Source organism: Grammomys surdaster, unplaced genomic scaffold (assembly GCF_004785775.1).
Source record: "Grammomys surdaster isolate TR1022 unplaced genomic scaffold, NIH_TR_1.0 125672, whole genome shotgun sequence".
Classification (NCBI taxonomy): Eukaryota; Metazoa; Chordata; class Mammalia; order Rodentia; family Muridae; genus Grammomys; species Grammomys surdaster.
The window spans coordinates 1,066,176-1,083,884 of NW_021620509.1; the positions used below are offsets into that span (position 1 = coordinate 1,066,176).

The 17,709-nt window shown below is 48.2% G+C and overlaps 1 protein-coding gene across 1 annotated transcript; it reads right to left on the bottom strand.

Annotated features, from left to right (window-relative positions):
• Positions 1-2,166: 2,166 nt before the first annotated feature.
• Positions 2,167-16,640, bottom strand: Hsh2d (hematopoietic SH2 domain containing). The gene is made up of 6 exons (XM_028787804.1): positions 16,550-16,640; positions 10,958-11,104; positions 6,529-6,618; positions 5,352-5,517; positions 4,838-4,960; positions 2,167-3,173 (listed from the first exon to the last, which is right to left on the bottom strand). The coding sequence occupies exons 2-6, from the start codon at positions 11,080-11,082 to the stop codon at positions 2,670-2,672; spliced, it is 1,008 nt and encodes a 335-aa protein (XP_028643637.1). The 5' UTR covers positions 11,083-11,104; positions 16,550-16,640; the 3' UTR covers positions 2,167-2,669.
• Between the last annotated feature and the right edge of the window lie 1,069 nt (positions 16,641-17,709).

The window sequence follows — 17,709 nt, forward strand, 5'->3', positions numbered from 1 at the left end:
GGTCCAAGAGCTGAGGGTGTGTCTATGAGTGAAATGGTAAACACTGGGACCTTCAGGACAGCCCTTAAGGCTGTGGGAAAGAGCTCCAAATACATGAGTTCAAAATATATATATATATATATATATATATACACACACACACACACACACACACACACACACACACATATATTCAACTATGCAAAATATAAGGACGCAATATGAATTGTCTAAGGGGCTTCACAGATCTAAACAGAGGCAGCTACAGAGGCAGCTTCACTATGAGCCAGCTTGTCAGAAAGATACAAAGGCAGGCAGATTCCTGAGTTCAAGGCCAGCCTGGTCTACAGAGTGAGTTCCAGGACAGCCAGGGCTACACAGAGAAACCCTGTCTCGAAAAACCAAAAAAAAAAAAAAGAATCGGAGTAAATGACTAGGTTGATATGTAAAATAAAAGACTGCACCTGTGTTCTGCAAGAGAAGAGCCGTCCAGAGAATTTTTTAGGATAAAAAGAGAGAACTGCTTGGAGGACAGACACAGAGAGATGCACACACAGACATAGAGACAGACAGACAGACAAGCAGGACATGGACAGAGAGATCTCTTAGAGTAGCAAGCAAGCAGAATACGACAGAGAAATCTCCAGAGAGAAAGCAGAACACAGGAGCAGACTGGGAAAGCGGCAGCAGGCAGAGCACAGCTCGGCAGCTCGGAGCCACGGCTTGGCTCCCAGTCGTTCTTTTCACCGCTCCTAGACATCTCTTCTCTCAGAACCCCTCTTCAAGCCGAGGCTGGTCCTGGACAGGCCAGCAGGCCAGTGAACTCCAGACATCCTCCTGTCTCCACCCTCCAGCACTGGTTTACAAACTTCAACTGTAATGGTTCTAGGGATGGAACAGGTCTTCATGCTCTACACAAGCACTTTACCCTTGGAGATAGCTCTGCAGCCCAAACTGGCTTCTTAGAGGGCTCCAGGCATGTGCCTGTATTCCTCATGGCTGGCATTGATGCCCTACTGTGTGCTAAGCCTCTGGCCCAACTTTTTAACTTGTTGGGAGGGAGAGATATCTGATCAACAGTTACAGGCCCAGCTGGTGGGTGTCCAGTGGGCTGAAGGATCTTGACTCTGGTGTTAAACAGAGTACACAGGGATTGAGAAGGCCAAAGACACCCCCAGTGCCAGTGCGGGCAGACACCCCATGCACAGCCTTGGCTAAGCCACTTCACCACCTGAACCTCAGCCTCTTCTTCAAAATGCTGACGATCACTGTATGTTACAGATTTCCAGCAGCATTGAAAGGTCATGTCCAGTTGTCCCCAGTGGGATCAGGGCTTGGTGCCAGCCTTCCCCATCAAGGAACCCATACTGCAGATTTGCACAGGACCCATGCACAGCCTTCCATAGGCCTTAAAAGTCTACATAACTTGGAATAGTGATGCAATGTTGAATCACTATTCCAAGGTGATTGCACTATTGCAATGCAAGGTGTCTAAGTGACACCTTGGGTCACTTAGGGAGACAAGAGAGGAGCCTCACATATTCAGTAAAGACGCATTTCACTTATTATTTAGATGAGGTCTCACTGTGTAGCCCTGTAACTCACTATGGAGACCAGGCTGGCTTCACACTCACAGAACTCTTCCTGCCTCTGCCTCTGGAGTGCTGGGATTAATGGTGTGGACCACTATGCCTGTCTCAAAAATTTTCTTCCAGTCAAGCTTTCATGTAGCCCAGGCTAATCTCAAACTCCAGGCAAGCCGAAGCTGGCTTTGGGCTCCTGACCCTCCCATCTCTGCTGCCCAAATGCTGGGGGATATACCACACTCCTGGGGGATATACCACACTCCTGGGGGATATGCCACACTCCTGGGGGATATACCACACTCCTGGGGGATATAACACACTCCTGGCTACAATGCAATCATTTTACATCCCCTCTCTCCCCTCTCTCTGTGTGCTCTATTGTGTGACTGTGGAGCATGGTGGACTGCCTGCATGTCTGTCCTCCACCTTGTTGAAGCAAGGTCTCTGCATTAGTGCTGCTGTGTAAGGCAGCAGCTACTCCCCTCCTTGTAGCTGCTCTGAGGACACACATGTGCACTAGTGCATCAGCTCTCTGTGGGCTCTGGGAAACTGAACTTAGGTCCTCTCAACCTTTTACTCACAGATGATCCAAAGCTTTCAGAAAAAAAAAAACAAACCAGTTTATTCCCGGAGCTGAGGACTGAACCTCAACACTTGGAAAAACACTTTTCATTGAATGCGACTGAAGGTGAGGTATGGACCCCAGGCTACTGAGGTGTATCACGTGATACGGCCTGGCATATGTGGGCCACCAAGTCTCTGCTGCAGTCTTTTAAAGTTATATCTGCTTATGAGTGTGTTAGCACATCTATGTGCAAGTCTGAGGACACCCTCCAGATACTGGTCCACAGCTCTCACCATGTGCGTCTTGGAAACAGAACTCGGTTGCTGGGCGTGACTGAAAGTTCTTTTACCCTCTTATCCACTGGGCCATCTCACCGGGTCCCTAAAGTGGTAGCAGTAATTCTATTATTATTAAGACAGCCAGCTCCCTCAGCTGGTTCCTGCAGGATTCAGCCCCTTAACCTCTTCAGCACAGTTCTTTGGCTGTGAGGACAGGGGTGGGGACTGAAGAGATGACGAATACCCAAGATACAGGTTCTATTAGTACCCAGGGGCAAAAGGTGGTGGCGGGAGGTATTCCTCGGGCAGCCAGCCCTGGTCTTCTGGCAAGTCCACAGACTCCTGGGCTGACAGGGCCCTCACTACCTTTCCACGCCAGGCTTTGACCCCTGAGAATGCCTCCTTCCAGCTGGTAGGTCTGGAGTCCCTGAAGGTGGCTTCTCTGCCTCTCAGGGCCTGGGGCTCTGCAGGGTTTTGGAGAGAGGTGGTGGCTGCACAGGGGTCCTGGGAGTGGCTAGAACTGTCCCAGCTGAATGCTCGAGTCACAGGGCTGTGGTGCTGCTGTGCCACACGCCTGGCATCCCCCAACAGGTTCATGGCTGACAGGTGTGAAGTGAGTCGCTGTTTCACCCTCCGGCTGGTCTGAGGTAAGGACCTCAGGTTCTTCCACAGTTTCTGTCCAGACTCCTCAAAAAGAGCTTTTGGGGAGCAGGAAGCCGATGCGAATTCTCCTTCAGTTGTTGTGGATGGCTTCCTTTCAGAAATCTGGAACAGAGACAGGGAGGCCTGAGGCCCAGCTGTTTAACAAAGCTCCAGGCTGCCTCAGAACGCCATCTCAGAACCCTGGAGCTTCTAAGCACCACCCTTGGCCCATCTGCCCATCTCTATGCATGATTTTCCCACCTGGCCTGAGGTTTGGGATGTTTTCTCAAGAGACACAGTTGGGCTGTGGGTATGGCTCAATGAACTTACCCAACATGCTTTTGGGGAAGGTGTCTGTTATCAGCATCTCCCACCCTTCTCATGTGGGGATAGGGTAGGGTCACTCAGTGCCCCCTGAGGCCCCTACCCACAATGGTCCATATACTGCCTTCTGTTGCTCTGTTCTGCAGACACACAGAACTCCAGAACCTTTGCACATGTTCCCTCATTCCCAGAGATGCTCTTCCTGCATCTCTGTCTGGTGTGGCCCCTCATCCTCATAGCCCAGCTCCTTGAAAACTTCTCCCGGATGCTTTCTCGGACTTGTATCCAAACATATATCCAGAATACCAGCTGGCTCCACCTTCACTGCTGTCAGAACTTTCCACCACACAGGAAGTACAGCAAGTACTTCATCCTAAGGGTCATCCAAAGGCCCCGCTAGCCTCAGGGAGCCACACACACATATCCGCCACTGATTCACCAATCTAGACTGAAGATTAATTGGTAAGCTCCTTCAATAAGCTGGTCCTTTAATTCCAACATTCAGGAGGCTGAGGCAGGAGGATCTCTGTAAGTCTGAAGCCAGCCTGGACTACATAGGGAGTTCAGGCCAGACAGGGCTACATAGTGAGGCCTGTCTCAAGAGAAACAAACAAAAAATATGTCAGGTTTTCTTGGAGGAGGTGAAGACAGCAGTGCAGAAAAAGCCACCTGGACTGCAAATCTGGGTGGGAAAGACAGAAAGGAGCTGTATACACCCAGAACAAACAAGACCCTCTCAATTCGGAAGTTGTTCTCTGCTACAGGGTGATGTGTGGCGGTGGAAGGGGAAGGGGGACACAGGACAATGGGGACTCTAGATCCAGGGACTAGGGAGGAGACACCTGAATAGGGGTTCTACAAGAAAAAGTCAGGCTAGTGCAATGGCCCTGAGGAGGAAAGGCCTAGAATAGAACAAAAAGGTTGGCTTTTGAGTCTGAACAGAAGAGGCTGCTGCCGGGTGGGGACCTGAAGTTGCAGACTTAGTGGGTGCTTCTGGAGGGGCTGGGATTGAACCCAGAGCCTTAGGGTACACCGGACAAGGACCCCACTACTGAGCTACACAAACCTGGTGACTGAAAGGTAGAATCTTATCTCAGAGTCTAGAAATCACTGGATTTTTTTTAATTACCTAGCTACAGAAGAATTCTTTCCTTCCTTTCTTTTCTTTTCTTTTCTTTCCTTCTCTCTCTCTCTCTCTCTCTCTCTCTCTCTCTTTCTTTCTTTCTTTTTGGTTTTTCGAGACAGGGTTTCTCTGTGTAGCCCTGGCTTTCCTGGAACTCACTCTGTAGACCAGGCTGGCCTCGAACTCAGAAATCTGCCTGCCTCTGCCTCCCAAGTGCTGGGGTTAAAGGCATGCACCACCACTGCCCGGCAAGAGAACTCTTTCTAGATAGAAAGGGCCTGATCTAGCAGCATCTGTTTCTGCCTGGCCCCAAGCCAAGGTGAAGGTGTTCAGGGCCTACCTCCTCAGGTGGGCAGGAAGAAGGCCTTTGAACTTCCGTTCTCAGAACTTGGCTTTCAGTATCCTGAATCAGGGCATTCGAGTATAGGAAGAGATCTTCGTAGTCCACGTTTGCTGGATCTTCCTGCAAAATGTGGAAGAGTCATAGCACTCAGATCCAGCATTGAGAATGGCTGTGGAGGGCATCCTGGGGTGGGGAGCCGTCTACAGAGCTCTGAACTCAGGCCATGCCCACAAGTCTCAGAAGGAAGTGCCCCATCTACCATTCTCAGACCGTAGCCGTCTGAGGAAAGAGCTCCTCCCACAGCAGGTTTAGACCAAACCAGAAGCTGAAAGAGCCCAGCTCACATCAGTAGGCCACGCCCAGCAGCCGAGGACAGCCATTCCTGCAGATGAGCCCTTGTGAGGACCATGCAGGGGGCTGCAGGGCCAGAAGGTTGTTGGGCAGTTGGGAGTGGCCTGGGTCTAGACCTCTGGCACTCCCTTGCCACTGGCTGGGGTCCCCTTGCCCCCACCTGCCCGCAGGCCTGGGTCAGCAGATCCCCGAATGGTCGAATAGGATTTTGTTGGTGGAAGGTGATCAGGGCGTCTAGAGAGGCGTGGGTAACGTGGTCCCCAGCAAAGGCGAAAGTCCCATCTTCTGAAAGCTTCACCATGAAGTGACGGCAGCAGGTCTGGGCTCTGTGGAGACACTGCTGGGGTTGGGACGCTGCCCTGTGCACCATCCTCTCAGTGCAGCTCCTGTGCCTCAGTTTCCCCAGTCACCACATAAGGTTTCTAAGGCCCGTTGCAGAAGTTCTTGGGTGGATGAAATAAGCAGATATAAGCTAATCGTGGCGGTGCCTGCCTGTCATCCAGCGCTGGGGAGACTGAGGGCAAGAGGATGGAGGCTTGGAGGCCAGCTTGAGCTACACAGAGAGATTCTGTCTCAATTAAAACAGTAGTAGCAAAATGATAGTAATCCTTTCATTTTGAAGACACCATCTCATGTAGTCCAGGCTAAACTTAAACTTAACATGTAGCCAAGGATAACCTTGAATTCCAGATCCTTCTGCCTCAGCTTTCACTGTGCTGGGTTAACAGCTGTGCATTCACATACTACATAGAAAGTTCAAGGTCAGCCTGGTTTGAGACCCTCTTCCAAAATAGGCAGGTAGAAAGATGGAAGGAATGAAGGAAGGAAGGAGAGAAAGGAAGAAGGAACATGGGAGAGATGGAGGGAGGAAAGGAAAAAAGAAAAGAGAGAGGAAGGCTTTACCTTGAATGTTCTTTTTTTTTTTAGGTTTTTTTTTTCGAGACAGGGTTTCTCTGGGTAGCCCTGGCTGTCCTGGAACTCACTCTGTAGACCAGGCTGGCCTCGAACTCAGAAATCTGCCTGCCTCTGCCTCCCGAGTGCTGGGATTAAAGGCGTGCACCACCACTGCCTGGCTACCTTTAATGTTCTAAGAAGACAGAATCAAGCTTGGGGCCCAAGGAGCAGCCCTGGCTTCCCAGATCCAGACTAACTTGAAGGTGAAGGATGGAGGAGGCAGGGACCACCCTCAGATTTCTATCTGCCTCCTTCCTCAGACACAAATCTCAGGTCCACCCCAGTGTTCTAGCCAGGTCTGCAGATGTGAGCAGACCTCTCATGCATGGGGAGCACCTTTACCCTCTCCCAGGAGCCTCAGTCTAGCCTCCCCGTAGCCTTACTTGTAAGAAAGGGTGTAGCCCACATGGCTGTGGCTGACTCGGATAAGAAAGGTCCCCAGGGGTTGTGACTTCAACAGGTTCTCAGCAGCTCTGGAGGCACAAAGGAAGACTGGATGGGTATGGAGGCAAGCAAGCATGGGGGATAGCTTAGCAACCCAGGGTTTCATTTGGCTCTGACTATGCACATGACCCTCTGATAGTGCTGTGATTGGCAGCCTGGCTCTCTCACCTCGCTCTGTGTGCTCACGTGCACCCTCCTTCTTCCCTCAGAGCAATGCACACAGCAACCATGGACTTCCATGTGTACATCTCTCTTTTTAAATCAGGGAAGTTTCCTCACCCCTAAAAACAGTCAAATTTAGTTTCTATTTGTATTCCCAATGTGTATCTAAGACAAAGAACTAAAGAGCTGATCCAGGACTAGCCAGATGGCTCAGAGCGTAAAGAGACTTGAAGCCAAGTTTGTCTGCCTGAACACTGGAAGTCTGAGGCACTCACATGGTAGAAGGAGAGAACAGATTTTCACAAGTTATCTTCTAACCTTCATACACATACTAAAGAAATAAAACATAATAAAAATGTAAATATCTTGTTACAAACAAAGAAAAAGTCTGACCCAGCCTCAGCTGCTCTTGGGTAGATGGTCAGGCAAATGGTGGGTGTCCTTCAAAAGGGCTTTTGGGCGAATCCTTCATTTCTCATCTTATACCTGTGCATAACTGGGCATGCATATGACTAGAATCAGGTACATTATAGTACAGACCTATAAAATCAAGCATGTGAATCAAAACAGAACCACTCACAGTAGATCCCCTAGTAACTAAATTCCTCCTCTTAGAATGCAGACTTTTGGTCCTAGCACTTCAGAGGCAGGTGGGTCTCTGAGTTCAAGGTCAGCTTGATCTATAGAGAAAGTTCAAAGACAGCCAAGGCTACACAGAGAAACCTTGTGTCTAAAACAAAACAAACAAAAACCACACAAACAATTCTCCCCAAACAAAATGTTCACCACCATGCCTGGACTTCAGCTTTTCTTCACCTAGAACTTGCTCTGTCCCAGGCTGGCCTTGAACGCAGAGATCTGCTTCCCTTAGTCTCCTGGGATTAAAGGTGTGTACAATAACCTGGGCCAAAGCATTTTATGGCCATTATTCATGGCCAAGGTCTGGATTGAAAGTCTGTGCTTTCCATCCTCAAGATCTGGATCACAAGTGTGCCCTCCATTTCTGGATTGATTAAAAGTCCAAATGAAAACAATAACCAGGTAATAAAGCCTAACATGGTATAACTATTCTTTGTTCAACTGCAAACACATAAACAATAAGCTTAGCTAGGTGGGATCCTGTCCTGAGGTCACCGTTTCCTTAATCTGTTTATCTCCTTGAACATGGGATTCAGCTCCATTTCACTTCCTGGTACCCCTTTATTCTTTGAACCATACATTTTATACTTTTCTTTCAAAGGTTGCTATGCTTAATCAAAACACTCTTCATGAGACTGAACCACAGGATAAAGTCTAAACTAGGCTTTTTGAGACTTCCTTTCTCAATGCAATACATCTGAATCTCTTCACCTTAGTCTCAGGCAGGATCCCTGAAAAGGGGCAAGAAGCAGCCACATTCTTTACCAAAACATTGTAAGAATGATCTCTAGGAAACATACTAAAATTCCTCCCCTCTGGGGCTGGAGAGATGGCTCAGTGGTTAAGAGCACTGACTGCTCTTCCAGAGGTCCTGAGTTCAATTTCCAGCACCCACATGGTGGATCTAAAACCTTCTGTAATGGGATCTGATGCCCTCTTCTGAAGACAGAGCACTTATAAAATAAAGCACATAAAATAAATACATTTAAAAATTCCTCTCCTTGGCCGGGCAGTGGTAGTGCATGCCTTTAGTCCCAGCACTTGGGAGGCAGAGGCAGGCGGATTTCTGAGTTCGAGGCCAGCCTGGTCTACAGAGTGAGTTCCAGGACAGCCAGGGCTATACAGAGAAACCCTGTCTCGAAAAAAAAAAAAATTTCCTCTCCTCTGAAATTTCTCCAGTCAGGCACCAATATTGTCTGTATTTCTTCTAGGATGGCCCATTATGTCCCACTTAAAGCATTCCTCTGCTTTCTAAATTCAAAGTCCCAAAATCCACATTCCTCTGAACAAAAACATAGGCCTAACACAGCAATATCCCAGTCCTTGGTACCAACTTCTGACACTTAGCATTCTGTCTAGACTCCACCTCCTCAGTTACCTGGCAACATCCAGGTATGCTCCTCCCCACCGTTACCTAGCAACCACCAGGTAGACCTGGCCCACTATAAAAGGGGCTGCTTGCCCCCTCCTCTCTCTCTTGCTCTCTTGATCCCTCTGTCCTCTCTCCCCTTTCCCTTCCCCTCTCTCCACATGGTCATGGCCAGCCTCTACTTTTCTACTCTCTGCCTCTCTCTGCCTCTACTACCCTCTTAACTCCCTCCCCATGCCTTGAATAAACTCTATTCTGTACTATGCGGAGTGGTTGGTCCCTCAGGGGATAGGGATGCCTTGGCATGGGCCCACTGAGACACTCCCTTCCCCCATACCTCACCACACACCCACAGAGCATATCCTATATCTCTTTATCTTTTTATAAACACATCAGTCATAGTTAGGGTTTCCATTGCTGTGAACAGACACCATGACCAAGGCAACTCTTAAAAAAGGCAACATTTAACTGGGGCTGGCTTACACTTTCAGAGGTTCAGTGCATTATCATCATGGTGAGAAGCATGGCAGCATCCAGGCTGGCATGTCACCACTGGAGGAGCTGAGCTCTTTATATGTTGTTTTGAAGGCAAACAAGAGAAGACTGTATTCCAGGAAGCTAGGAGGAAGATCTCAAAGCCTACCCCCACAGTGACACACTTCTTTCAACAAGGCCACACCTCCTAATATTGCCACTCCCTGGGCCAAGCACAAAACAAAACTAAACAAGAAAGGAAATGAAAAGAATTCTTAAACATTTTGATTCACGTGGCTTACTGCCAGTCTCTTAATTTTTATTACATTTAATGTATTTGTCCTGTTTGCACAGGCAGATGTGCTGACACAGTCAGAAGTCAGAGACAGCCTACAGAGGCGGTTTTCTCCTTCTGCCATGTGGGTTGTCAAGTTTGGCTACAGGTGAGAGGAGTAAGAGAGGCTGACTCCATGGCAGGCTTCAGACTGGCAGTTAGGAGACTAGGCCTAAGAACTGGGCAAGTTCAGGCAGGCCCAGGCAAGTGAATTACTAACAGGAAAAGCCCCAGGCTCCAGCCTTCACACCTCCATAATGGATCTGGAACACCTAGAGATAGAGCTCACCTACCCCAGAATTCCTCAGCAATAGCGTAGCCCTCACACCTCGACAATGACTTCCGCATGCTTAGAGATACGGTAAGATAAAGTTCATCTACCCTGGAATTCCAACGTGCTTTCAGTTGGGCCTGTGAGCTCACTCTGGGGTGTCTCTAGCTTGGTAATGGGAGACCCCAGCATGCTGGACTTCTGCAGAATAAAACACTTTTTGTGTGTATATACTTTCTGAGTCTGGGTGTCATTCTTCGGTGAACCATGGACCCTTACACAGGCACCTTTATCCCCAAGCCATGTTGCTGGCCCTCCTGTTGGTCCTGGCTCTCTCTAACAGTATTGTATCTTTGCTCATAACTAGATCATTCTGCAGCTTTTGCACATCCACATGAGCCTTTGGGAACACATGACTGTGCCCCGATTTCCAGGATTGAGACCCTGGAGCTTGGAAGCCTGCACTTGCAGGTTGTCTCTTTCCTTTTTTGGGGAAAGAGTCTCATGTAGCCCAGGCTGGCCTCACACTCACTGTACAGCTGAGAACGATGACTTTGAGCTTCTGCCCTCCATCTGAGTGCTGGGACGACAGTATGGCTGGTTTATGCGGAGTGAGAAAAGAGCTTGGGGCTTTGTGTATGCCAGGCAAGCACTCTTGAGTTACAAGCACTATATTAACTAAGCTACAAGCACTTTACCAATTGAGCCATAGCCACAGCCTCTGAATGAACAAATAATACCCAAGTCTTTCTCGGTGGTTTGAAGTCTGTTCAAGGAAGGTGTCACTGGGGGCTTCCTGCAGTAGATCTCCTCCCACAGCCCCTGCCTGCCTGTCCTAGGTCTGAGACCCTCGTAGGTGGAGCACAGTATCCCAAATGAAAAAGCAGGGGCTGTGGTCTCATGCACTGAGTCCAGAGCCCAGCCATGCTATGCATCTGCTGTGTGACCTCAGTCGGTGTCTATCTCTTCCTGATCTCAGCTTCTCATGCCCTGGAGCTAATCTGAGATTGCTGTGAACATGGGGCCTGCTGCCTGATTGCTCACTCAATTGTTCACTGTGGTTAGGGGGAAGGACCAGGAAGCAGGATCTGGGTAGGATGGGGTTGTACTACATCTTACTCTCGGGAGATGGTGCCATGGAACCACTCGGGAATCCCGGATTGGGAAAACAGGTCCGCCTGGGTGTGCACAAACCAGTCCAGCCGAGGGGGTAGTGGTGGGGGCAGTCTCCTGACTTCTGCCATGACATCCAGAGAAGGTGGTCACCTGGGGGGAGGAGGGAGAGGTGGGTATCTCTTCACTGTAATATTACAGCCCCTGGTGCCTCCTGCTGGGCGCCTTCCAGGTGGCCAGAGCAAGGGCAATTCCTGTGGACACAGACTTGCTTCCTGGTGACTATTATGTAGTAGGTGTTGGTATTCAGAGCCAGCTTGGCAAACCAGCTCCAAACTCAAGAATGTCACACATAGGTGACATCTGTTGCCATGACAACCCTGCATACCTTCTTGGAGCCCACTCCTCACACTCACCTGGGAACCACCTAAGGCACAGCCTAGATAAAAAGTGAACCTTTCCCCACCTTCCACCCTTCTCCCCTTCTTTTCTCTCTCCCCGCTTTGTCCCTGTTCTTTCCTAACAAAACCTCTGCCATGCAGAACTGCTTTGGCCTGGTGTGGTCTATCAGGACAGGAGCTGCCAATCCAACACAACAGCAGGCACTGCCATTGGGGCCAGAGTGAGTGTGAAGGAGGAATCAGGTGTCTTCCTCTATAGCTCTGAACCATGTTGCTTGTTTGGTTTTACATCTATCTATCTATCTATCTATCTATCTTCTATCTTCTATCTATCATCTATCTATCTATCATCTATCTATCTATCTATCTATCTATCATCTATCTATCTATCTATCTTCTATCTATCATCTATCTATCTATCTATCATCTATCTATCTATCTATCTTCTATCTATCATCTATCTATCTATCTATCATCTATCTATCATCTATCTATCTATCATCTATCTATCTATCTATCTATCTTCTATCATCTATCTATCTATCATCTATCTATCTATCATCTATCTATCTATATCTATCTATCTATATCTATCTATCTATCTATCATCTATCTATCATCTATCTATCTATCACCTATCTATCTATCATCTATCTATCTATCTATCATCTATCTATCTATAATCTATCTATCTATCCATCCATACATACATACATACATTTGTCACCCATTGTGTGTGTGTGTGTGTGTGTGTGTGTGTGTGTGTGTGTAGGTGCCTTCAGATGCCAGAAGGTGGTTCTGGATCCCCTGGAGCTGTAGTTACAGGTGGCTGTGAGCTGGGGACTGAGCTGAGATTCTCTAGAAAGAACATCAAATGCCCTTAAATGGCTGAGACATCTCTTCCCAGACAGGGTCTGTTACTGAACCTGCAGCTGCTCACAGAATTCCAGGCTCCTCCTGTCTCCCAGAGCCCCACCCTGTGCTGGCTGGGTGTCTGTTTTGTTCTGTTGTCTCCATGCTTGCTGAAAGGCGAACTTGAGCTCAGACTCTCAAGCTCACACGGGAAGTATTTCACTGACTGAGTGGGTTTTGGCTTGGTTTGAGACAGGCTAGCCTGAAACTCACTGTGTAGCCAAGGCTGGTGGCCCAATCCTGCCTATACTTCCCTGGATGACAGCTGCTTTTGTGCACTGTTAATTCATACTCATGCTAGTACTGCTAGGCTTTGGGACACAGAGCTGGAGAAGTTACATAGGCCTAAAATACAAAATAGTATTAAGTTTTAAGTTGAAGAAAAACCAGATGAAAGACTGTAAGGAGCCGGCCCTTAAACAGGACCAGCTCCATTTTGTAATAGGAAACTTGTAGAGACTAGTCTGGTACTTGTAAAGACAAGTCTGGAAATGAAGCTGTGCTGAGATAACCAGACACGAGTGGTTATCTGCCATGCACGTTAGGAGTAACGCCAAATCCGACATAAAAGAGGAGCCCTGTCAGAGCACTTCATCACACTTGTAGCCATGACTGGCCAATGTGATCCTCCGGACAAAGCCTCCTCAGCACCTGGTCATCAAAGAGTTAACTGAGAGACCAACACCTCCAGCTTCTTCATGGTCAAGCACCCTAAGAGGTCAAATTATCTGGAAGCCACAGCCTGACCCCACCTTCCCAGACTCCGGACTTGTAACCCAAAACCATCAAAAGGACCCAGGTCCTATAATCCATGAATGAATGATGTGTTTATTGCTATGCTTATTTCTTTGGTAATTAACAACTTGTTATGTGTGTTAATTGTGCATATTGTCAGAGGCAACCTATAGGAAATGTGACAATATCTTGTTGTAGCAATAACCTTAGCATTTGTGTTTGTGTTTGCTTGCTGTGCATTATCATTAAAGAAGTAACTGAATCCCACAACCTCTGTCTCTTGGTGTACTCTCTCTTCCCTCTTGAGGAGCTGATGATCTCACAGTCAAATCCAGTATACGATCCCTGAGAGGAGCAGGATCTGTCGCTCCTCTCTCGCCGGGGAATTCAAATCCCTTATCCATAGCCTGCTCATAACAGATAAGAGTCCCTGCTCGAAACAAAGATCTTCCCTATGGCTTCTCAGTCACTCTTCGTTCAGTCCCTATGGCTTCTCAGTCACTTTTCATTCAGTCCCTATGGCTTCTCAGTCACTCTTCATTCAGTCCCTATGGCTTCTCAGTCACTCTTCATTCAGCCCCTATGGCTTCATTCAGTCCCTATGGTTTCATTCAGTCCCTATGGCTTCTCAGTCCCTGGACTTGAGCTTTGAAGTCCCTACCTCCAGCCCCTGGGCTTTGGAGAAAGCCTTTGGCACATCAGGGAGGGGTCTGTTGACAAAGGGTGGCTGATGCTGACTTCACAGAGAACAAACACATTCCCTCAGGGTTGTGGCCTCAGAGGAGAGTCATTTATTGAATCCACTTATGAACACTTGATAACCAAGCTCACACTATCTCTGTTCTGTCCCCTAGCCTTCCTGGTCTTCTCTCTCTGTCTGTCTCTCTGTCTGTCTCTCTGTCTGTCTCTGTCTGTCTCTCTCTCTGTCTGTCTGTCTGTCTCTCTCTCTGCCTCTCTCTCTCTCTCTCTCTCTCTCTCTCTCTCTCTCTCTCTCTCTCTCTCTCTCTGTCTCTCTCTCTCTGCAAGAGTTCCACAGAAGTGAACAATCTTTGTCTAGTTCTGTCTTTTCAGGCTGGGATCTCCCCAGGATAAGGCCTGGGGTGGCAGGTATCAAAGAGTCTGGAATTAGAGGCAGATGGTGGTCTGGCTTCAAATTCTACCTTACACCGTTGCTGTGTGATGAAGTCACAAACTTAACCTCTCTGACAGAAGCCTTAACTTCTGTCATTAAGAGTCATTAAGGGAATGGCTGGGACAGAGTATTATATATATAGTCAATACATTATACATCATGTAAACAGTTTTTTTTTTGTTTTGTTTTTTTTCGAGACAGGGTTTCTCTGTGTAGTCCTGGCTGTCCTGGAACTCACTCTGTAGACCAGGCTGGCCTCGAACTCAGAAATCTGCCTGTCTCTGCCTCCCCAGTGCTGGGATAACAGGCCTATTCTACCAAGCCCAGTTTACACTATGCTGGAATATACTCCAGGCTATTGCTATACACCTGTAATCTGGCATTTTGGAGGCAGAGGCAGGTTTACCAGGAGTTCAAAGCTGGCTAGGGATACACAGGGAGATTCTGAATTAAAAATGAAAGCCAGACGTAGTGGTGCACCTCTGCCATCTTAGTATTTACAGGTGGAGACAGAAGGGTCAGAAATTTCTAGGCCAATCTCAAAAAAAAAAAAAAAAGGCGCTGATTTTTTTTTTTTTTTTTTTTTTTTTTGGTTTTTCGAGACAGGGTTTCTCTGTGTAGCCCCAGCTATCCTGGAACTCACTCTGTAGACCAGGCTAGCCTCGAACTCAGAAATCCACCTGCCTCTGCCTCCCAAGTGCTGGGATTAAAGGCGTGCACCACCACTGCCCGGTGAATTTTTTTTCTATTACTTGGTTTTTATTTATATAATTGCTTATAGTTTTTTATTTTAATTTTTATTAATGTGTATGTGTGTGCCTCTCTGTGTGTGAGACTATGTGTGAGTATAATAGCCATGTGTGTGCAGGTACCACTGGAGGCCAAGAGAGAGCACTGGATGCTCAGAGATGGATGTACAGGGGCTGTAAGCTTATACAGGTGCTGGGAACTGAAGTCAGCAGGCGCGCTGGAGAGCAGTGTGCACTCCTAACTGCTGACTTTCTAGCCTCATTCTAATAGTTAAAATTTTTGAGTGTGTAGGGGGGGTGTCCATGTGTACAGACATATGTGTGTGTTTGTTATGTGTAGGCCTGAAGCTGACATAAGTGTCTTTCTCACTCACACATGTGTATGCAGCTGTGTGTGTCGGCCTGCAGCTGACATCTGTGTCTTCCTCACGCACTCTCCACCGTATGGATTGAAGCAGAATCTTTGAATGAACCGGGAGCTGGCAGCCTTGCCGACTGTGATTGGATGGCTTCCCTAGGAAGGTCTCCCTCCACCTCCCTCCACCTCCCACACTCTGGGATGACAGCTGCCCATCCTGCCTGCCAGGCTTTTACATGAGTTCTAGGGATCTGAATTCAGGTCCTTAAGATCCTCTGCCAAGTGCTTTATCTTCTGAGCCATCTTGCCAGCCCTCAACTTTTTACTTTCTCATTATTTCTCTTTTTCTCCTTTCTTCCTTCCTTCCTTTCCTCCTCCTCCTCTTCTTCCTCCTCCTCCTCTTTCTCCTCCTCCTTCTCCTCCTTCTTCTTTTTTGTCTTTGTTTTCTTCAAAACAGGTTTTCTTTGTAGAGCCCTGGCTGTACTGGAACTCCCTCTAAAGACCAGGCTGGCCTCAATCTCAGAGATCCTCCTGCCTCTGGAGTGCACCCCCTCCCCCCAGTTTACTTCCCTTTTTTATTTCATTATTCACTGTGCTTCACAGGTGAAGACAGACAGACAGACACTTGCCTCAGTGCTCCACTTCTGACAGTGTTCAAGCAGATTGGAGTCTAGGCCTCCAGGAGTGCCACAGGCAATCCTGTCCAGGCTGTCACCTACCAACACATCCCAGAATGTGTAACCATCATGAAGCAGATACATCTGTCTCTGTAAAGTACAGCTGAACCCAGACACACGCTAGCGCAGGAAGTTTATTCTCTTCCTACCTCAGAATACTCCTACAAGTCTTTCAAGACTCAGTACAAATGTCCCTTCCTCCAGCCAGCCTCCTCGCCTCCCCTGCTCAAACAAACCCTGGCCATATTCCCTTCCCTCTCCCTGAGCTTCCCAGTTAACGTCCTTCCTATGGCAGCTCTAGTAGGACCCCATCGGGCTGAAGGGTCTTGATCTGTCCCTGCCTTCCCCTCGTGGTTTTCTTGGGACACCCGGTTTCTGTGAATCAGGTCTCACTATGTAACTGAAGCTAGCTAGTCTCAAACTTGTAATACAGCCTGCCTTGGCCTCTAGAGCGCTGGAATGACACGTGTGGATAGCCATGCCGGAGTTCAGAGCTTGCAATGCTTCCCTCCTCTGGTAAACCCTTCTCTCATCTCCTAGCACCACCCCACCCAGTCCTGGAGCCCCAGAGGCTCTGCAGCTGGGGCACACTGGGATGCAGGGATGCAGGGATGCAGGGATGCAGGATGCATACCTTGGACAGGCTGGGCTGTGGGCTGTGTTCCGAAGGGCTCTCGAGCTGCCGCTGGAGTCTAAGTTTCGGTTCAGGGTCTACTCGTCAGAGGGGCAGGGCCGGCAGCCTCAGGCAGTTCCTGTTTCCTCCAGCAGGTGAACAGGGCGGGACCAGAATAACGCCCAAGGCTGTAGCTGTTCCTGCCAAGCCTTTGCTCAGTACCTCCTCTACCAGCTCTATGGAACCGCTGAGACAACTGCCACCCTTCTTCCCAATATGGATGATATCTTCTAGTTGTTTTTTTTTTCTTGAGACACAGTTTTATGCACTTCAAGTTGGGATACTGAAGATCTTGAACTCTGCCTTGACCTCCTGAGTGCTGGCAGGCCTGTGCCATCATGCCAAGAACCAGTGATAAGCAAACACTCTGACTGAGCTACAAGCACTTTACTTACTGAGCTATAAGCACTCTACCTACTGAGCTACATCCCCAGCCTCTTACAGCAGCCTTGAAGTAGTCATAGGTCAAGAAATGATTATCAGAGAGTGAAAGGTGTAAGTAGAAGAGGCTGCTGGTGTGGGGGGGGGGGCGAGGGAGATAGGGTACAGGAACAGTGTGCAAACAGGGAATAGCATGTGCAAATGTCCTGAGGTTGGAAAGAGACATAAAGGACAGACTCGCTGCACACATAGCACCTATCATGCCTTTCTTTGCAAAACACATTTGAAATGACATTCTACAATCATGTTGCCCTCTAGGCCAACATCAAGGCATGATAGCTTGGGTTTGTAGTTGCAGCACTCAGAAGCCTGAGGCAGGAGGGTTTAGGGTTCCAGGCTAGCCTGGGATACATAGGGATGTTCAAACTCAAAATCAAACAAAAACCAAAGCAAGAAAGCAAAACTGGAGTAAACCATAGAGTTCTATTTTCATCTATTTTATTCCTTTTTTCTTTCCCCTTCTGTTTTTTGTTTATTTTTCTAAACCAGGATCTCACAGCATGCTGGCTGGCCTGGAATCCACTACATCGCTGAGAATGATGCTGAAACTCTGCGTTTCCTGCTTCTACCTCCTGGGCGCTGGAGTCATAGGTGTGCCCATACTTTCTGTGGTACTGCGATGGGATCCAGGACTTCTTTCACTAGGTGAGTACCCTGCCAACTGAGCTGCAGACCCAGTC

What these genes read in the sequence shown, in the direction of transcription:
- Hsh2d (XM_028787804.1), bottom strand. Translation starts at nt 11,082, where the DNA reads ATGGCAGAAGTCAGGAGACTGCCCCCACCACTACCCCCTCGGCTGGAC. An exon ending in GGCTACACCCTTTCTTACAA is followed by an intron (nt 5,518 to 6,528) that starts GTAAGGCTACGG and finishes GTGTCTCCACAG; the next exon opens with AGCCCAGACCTGCTGCCGTC. An exon ending in CTTCCTGCCCACCTGAGGAG is followed by an intron (nt 3,174 to 4,837) that starts GTAGGCCCTGAA and finishes TCTCTGTTCCAG; the next exon opens with ATTTCTGAAAGGAAGCCATC.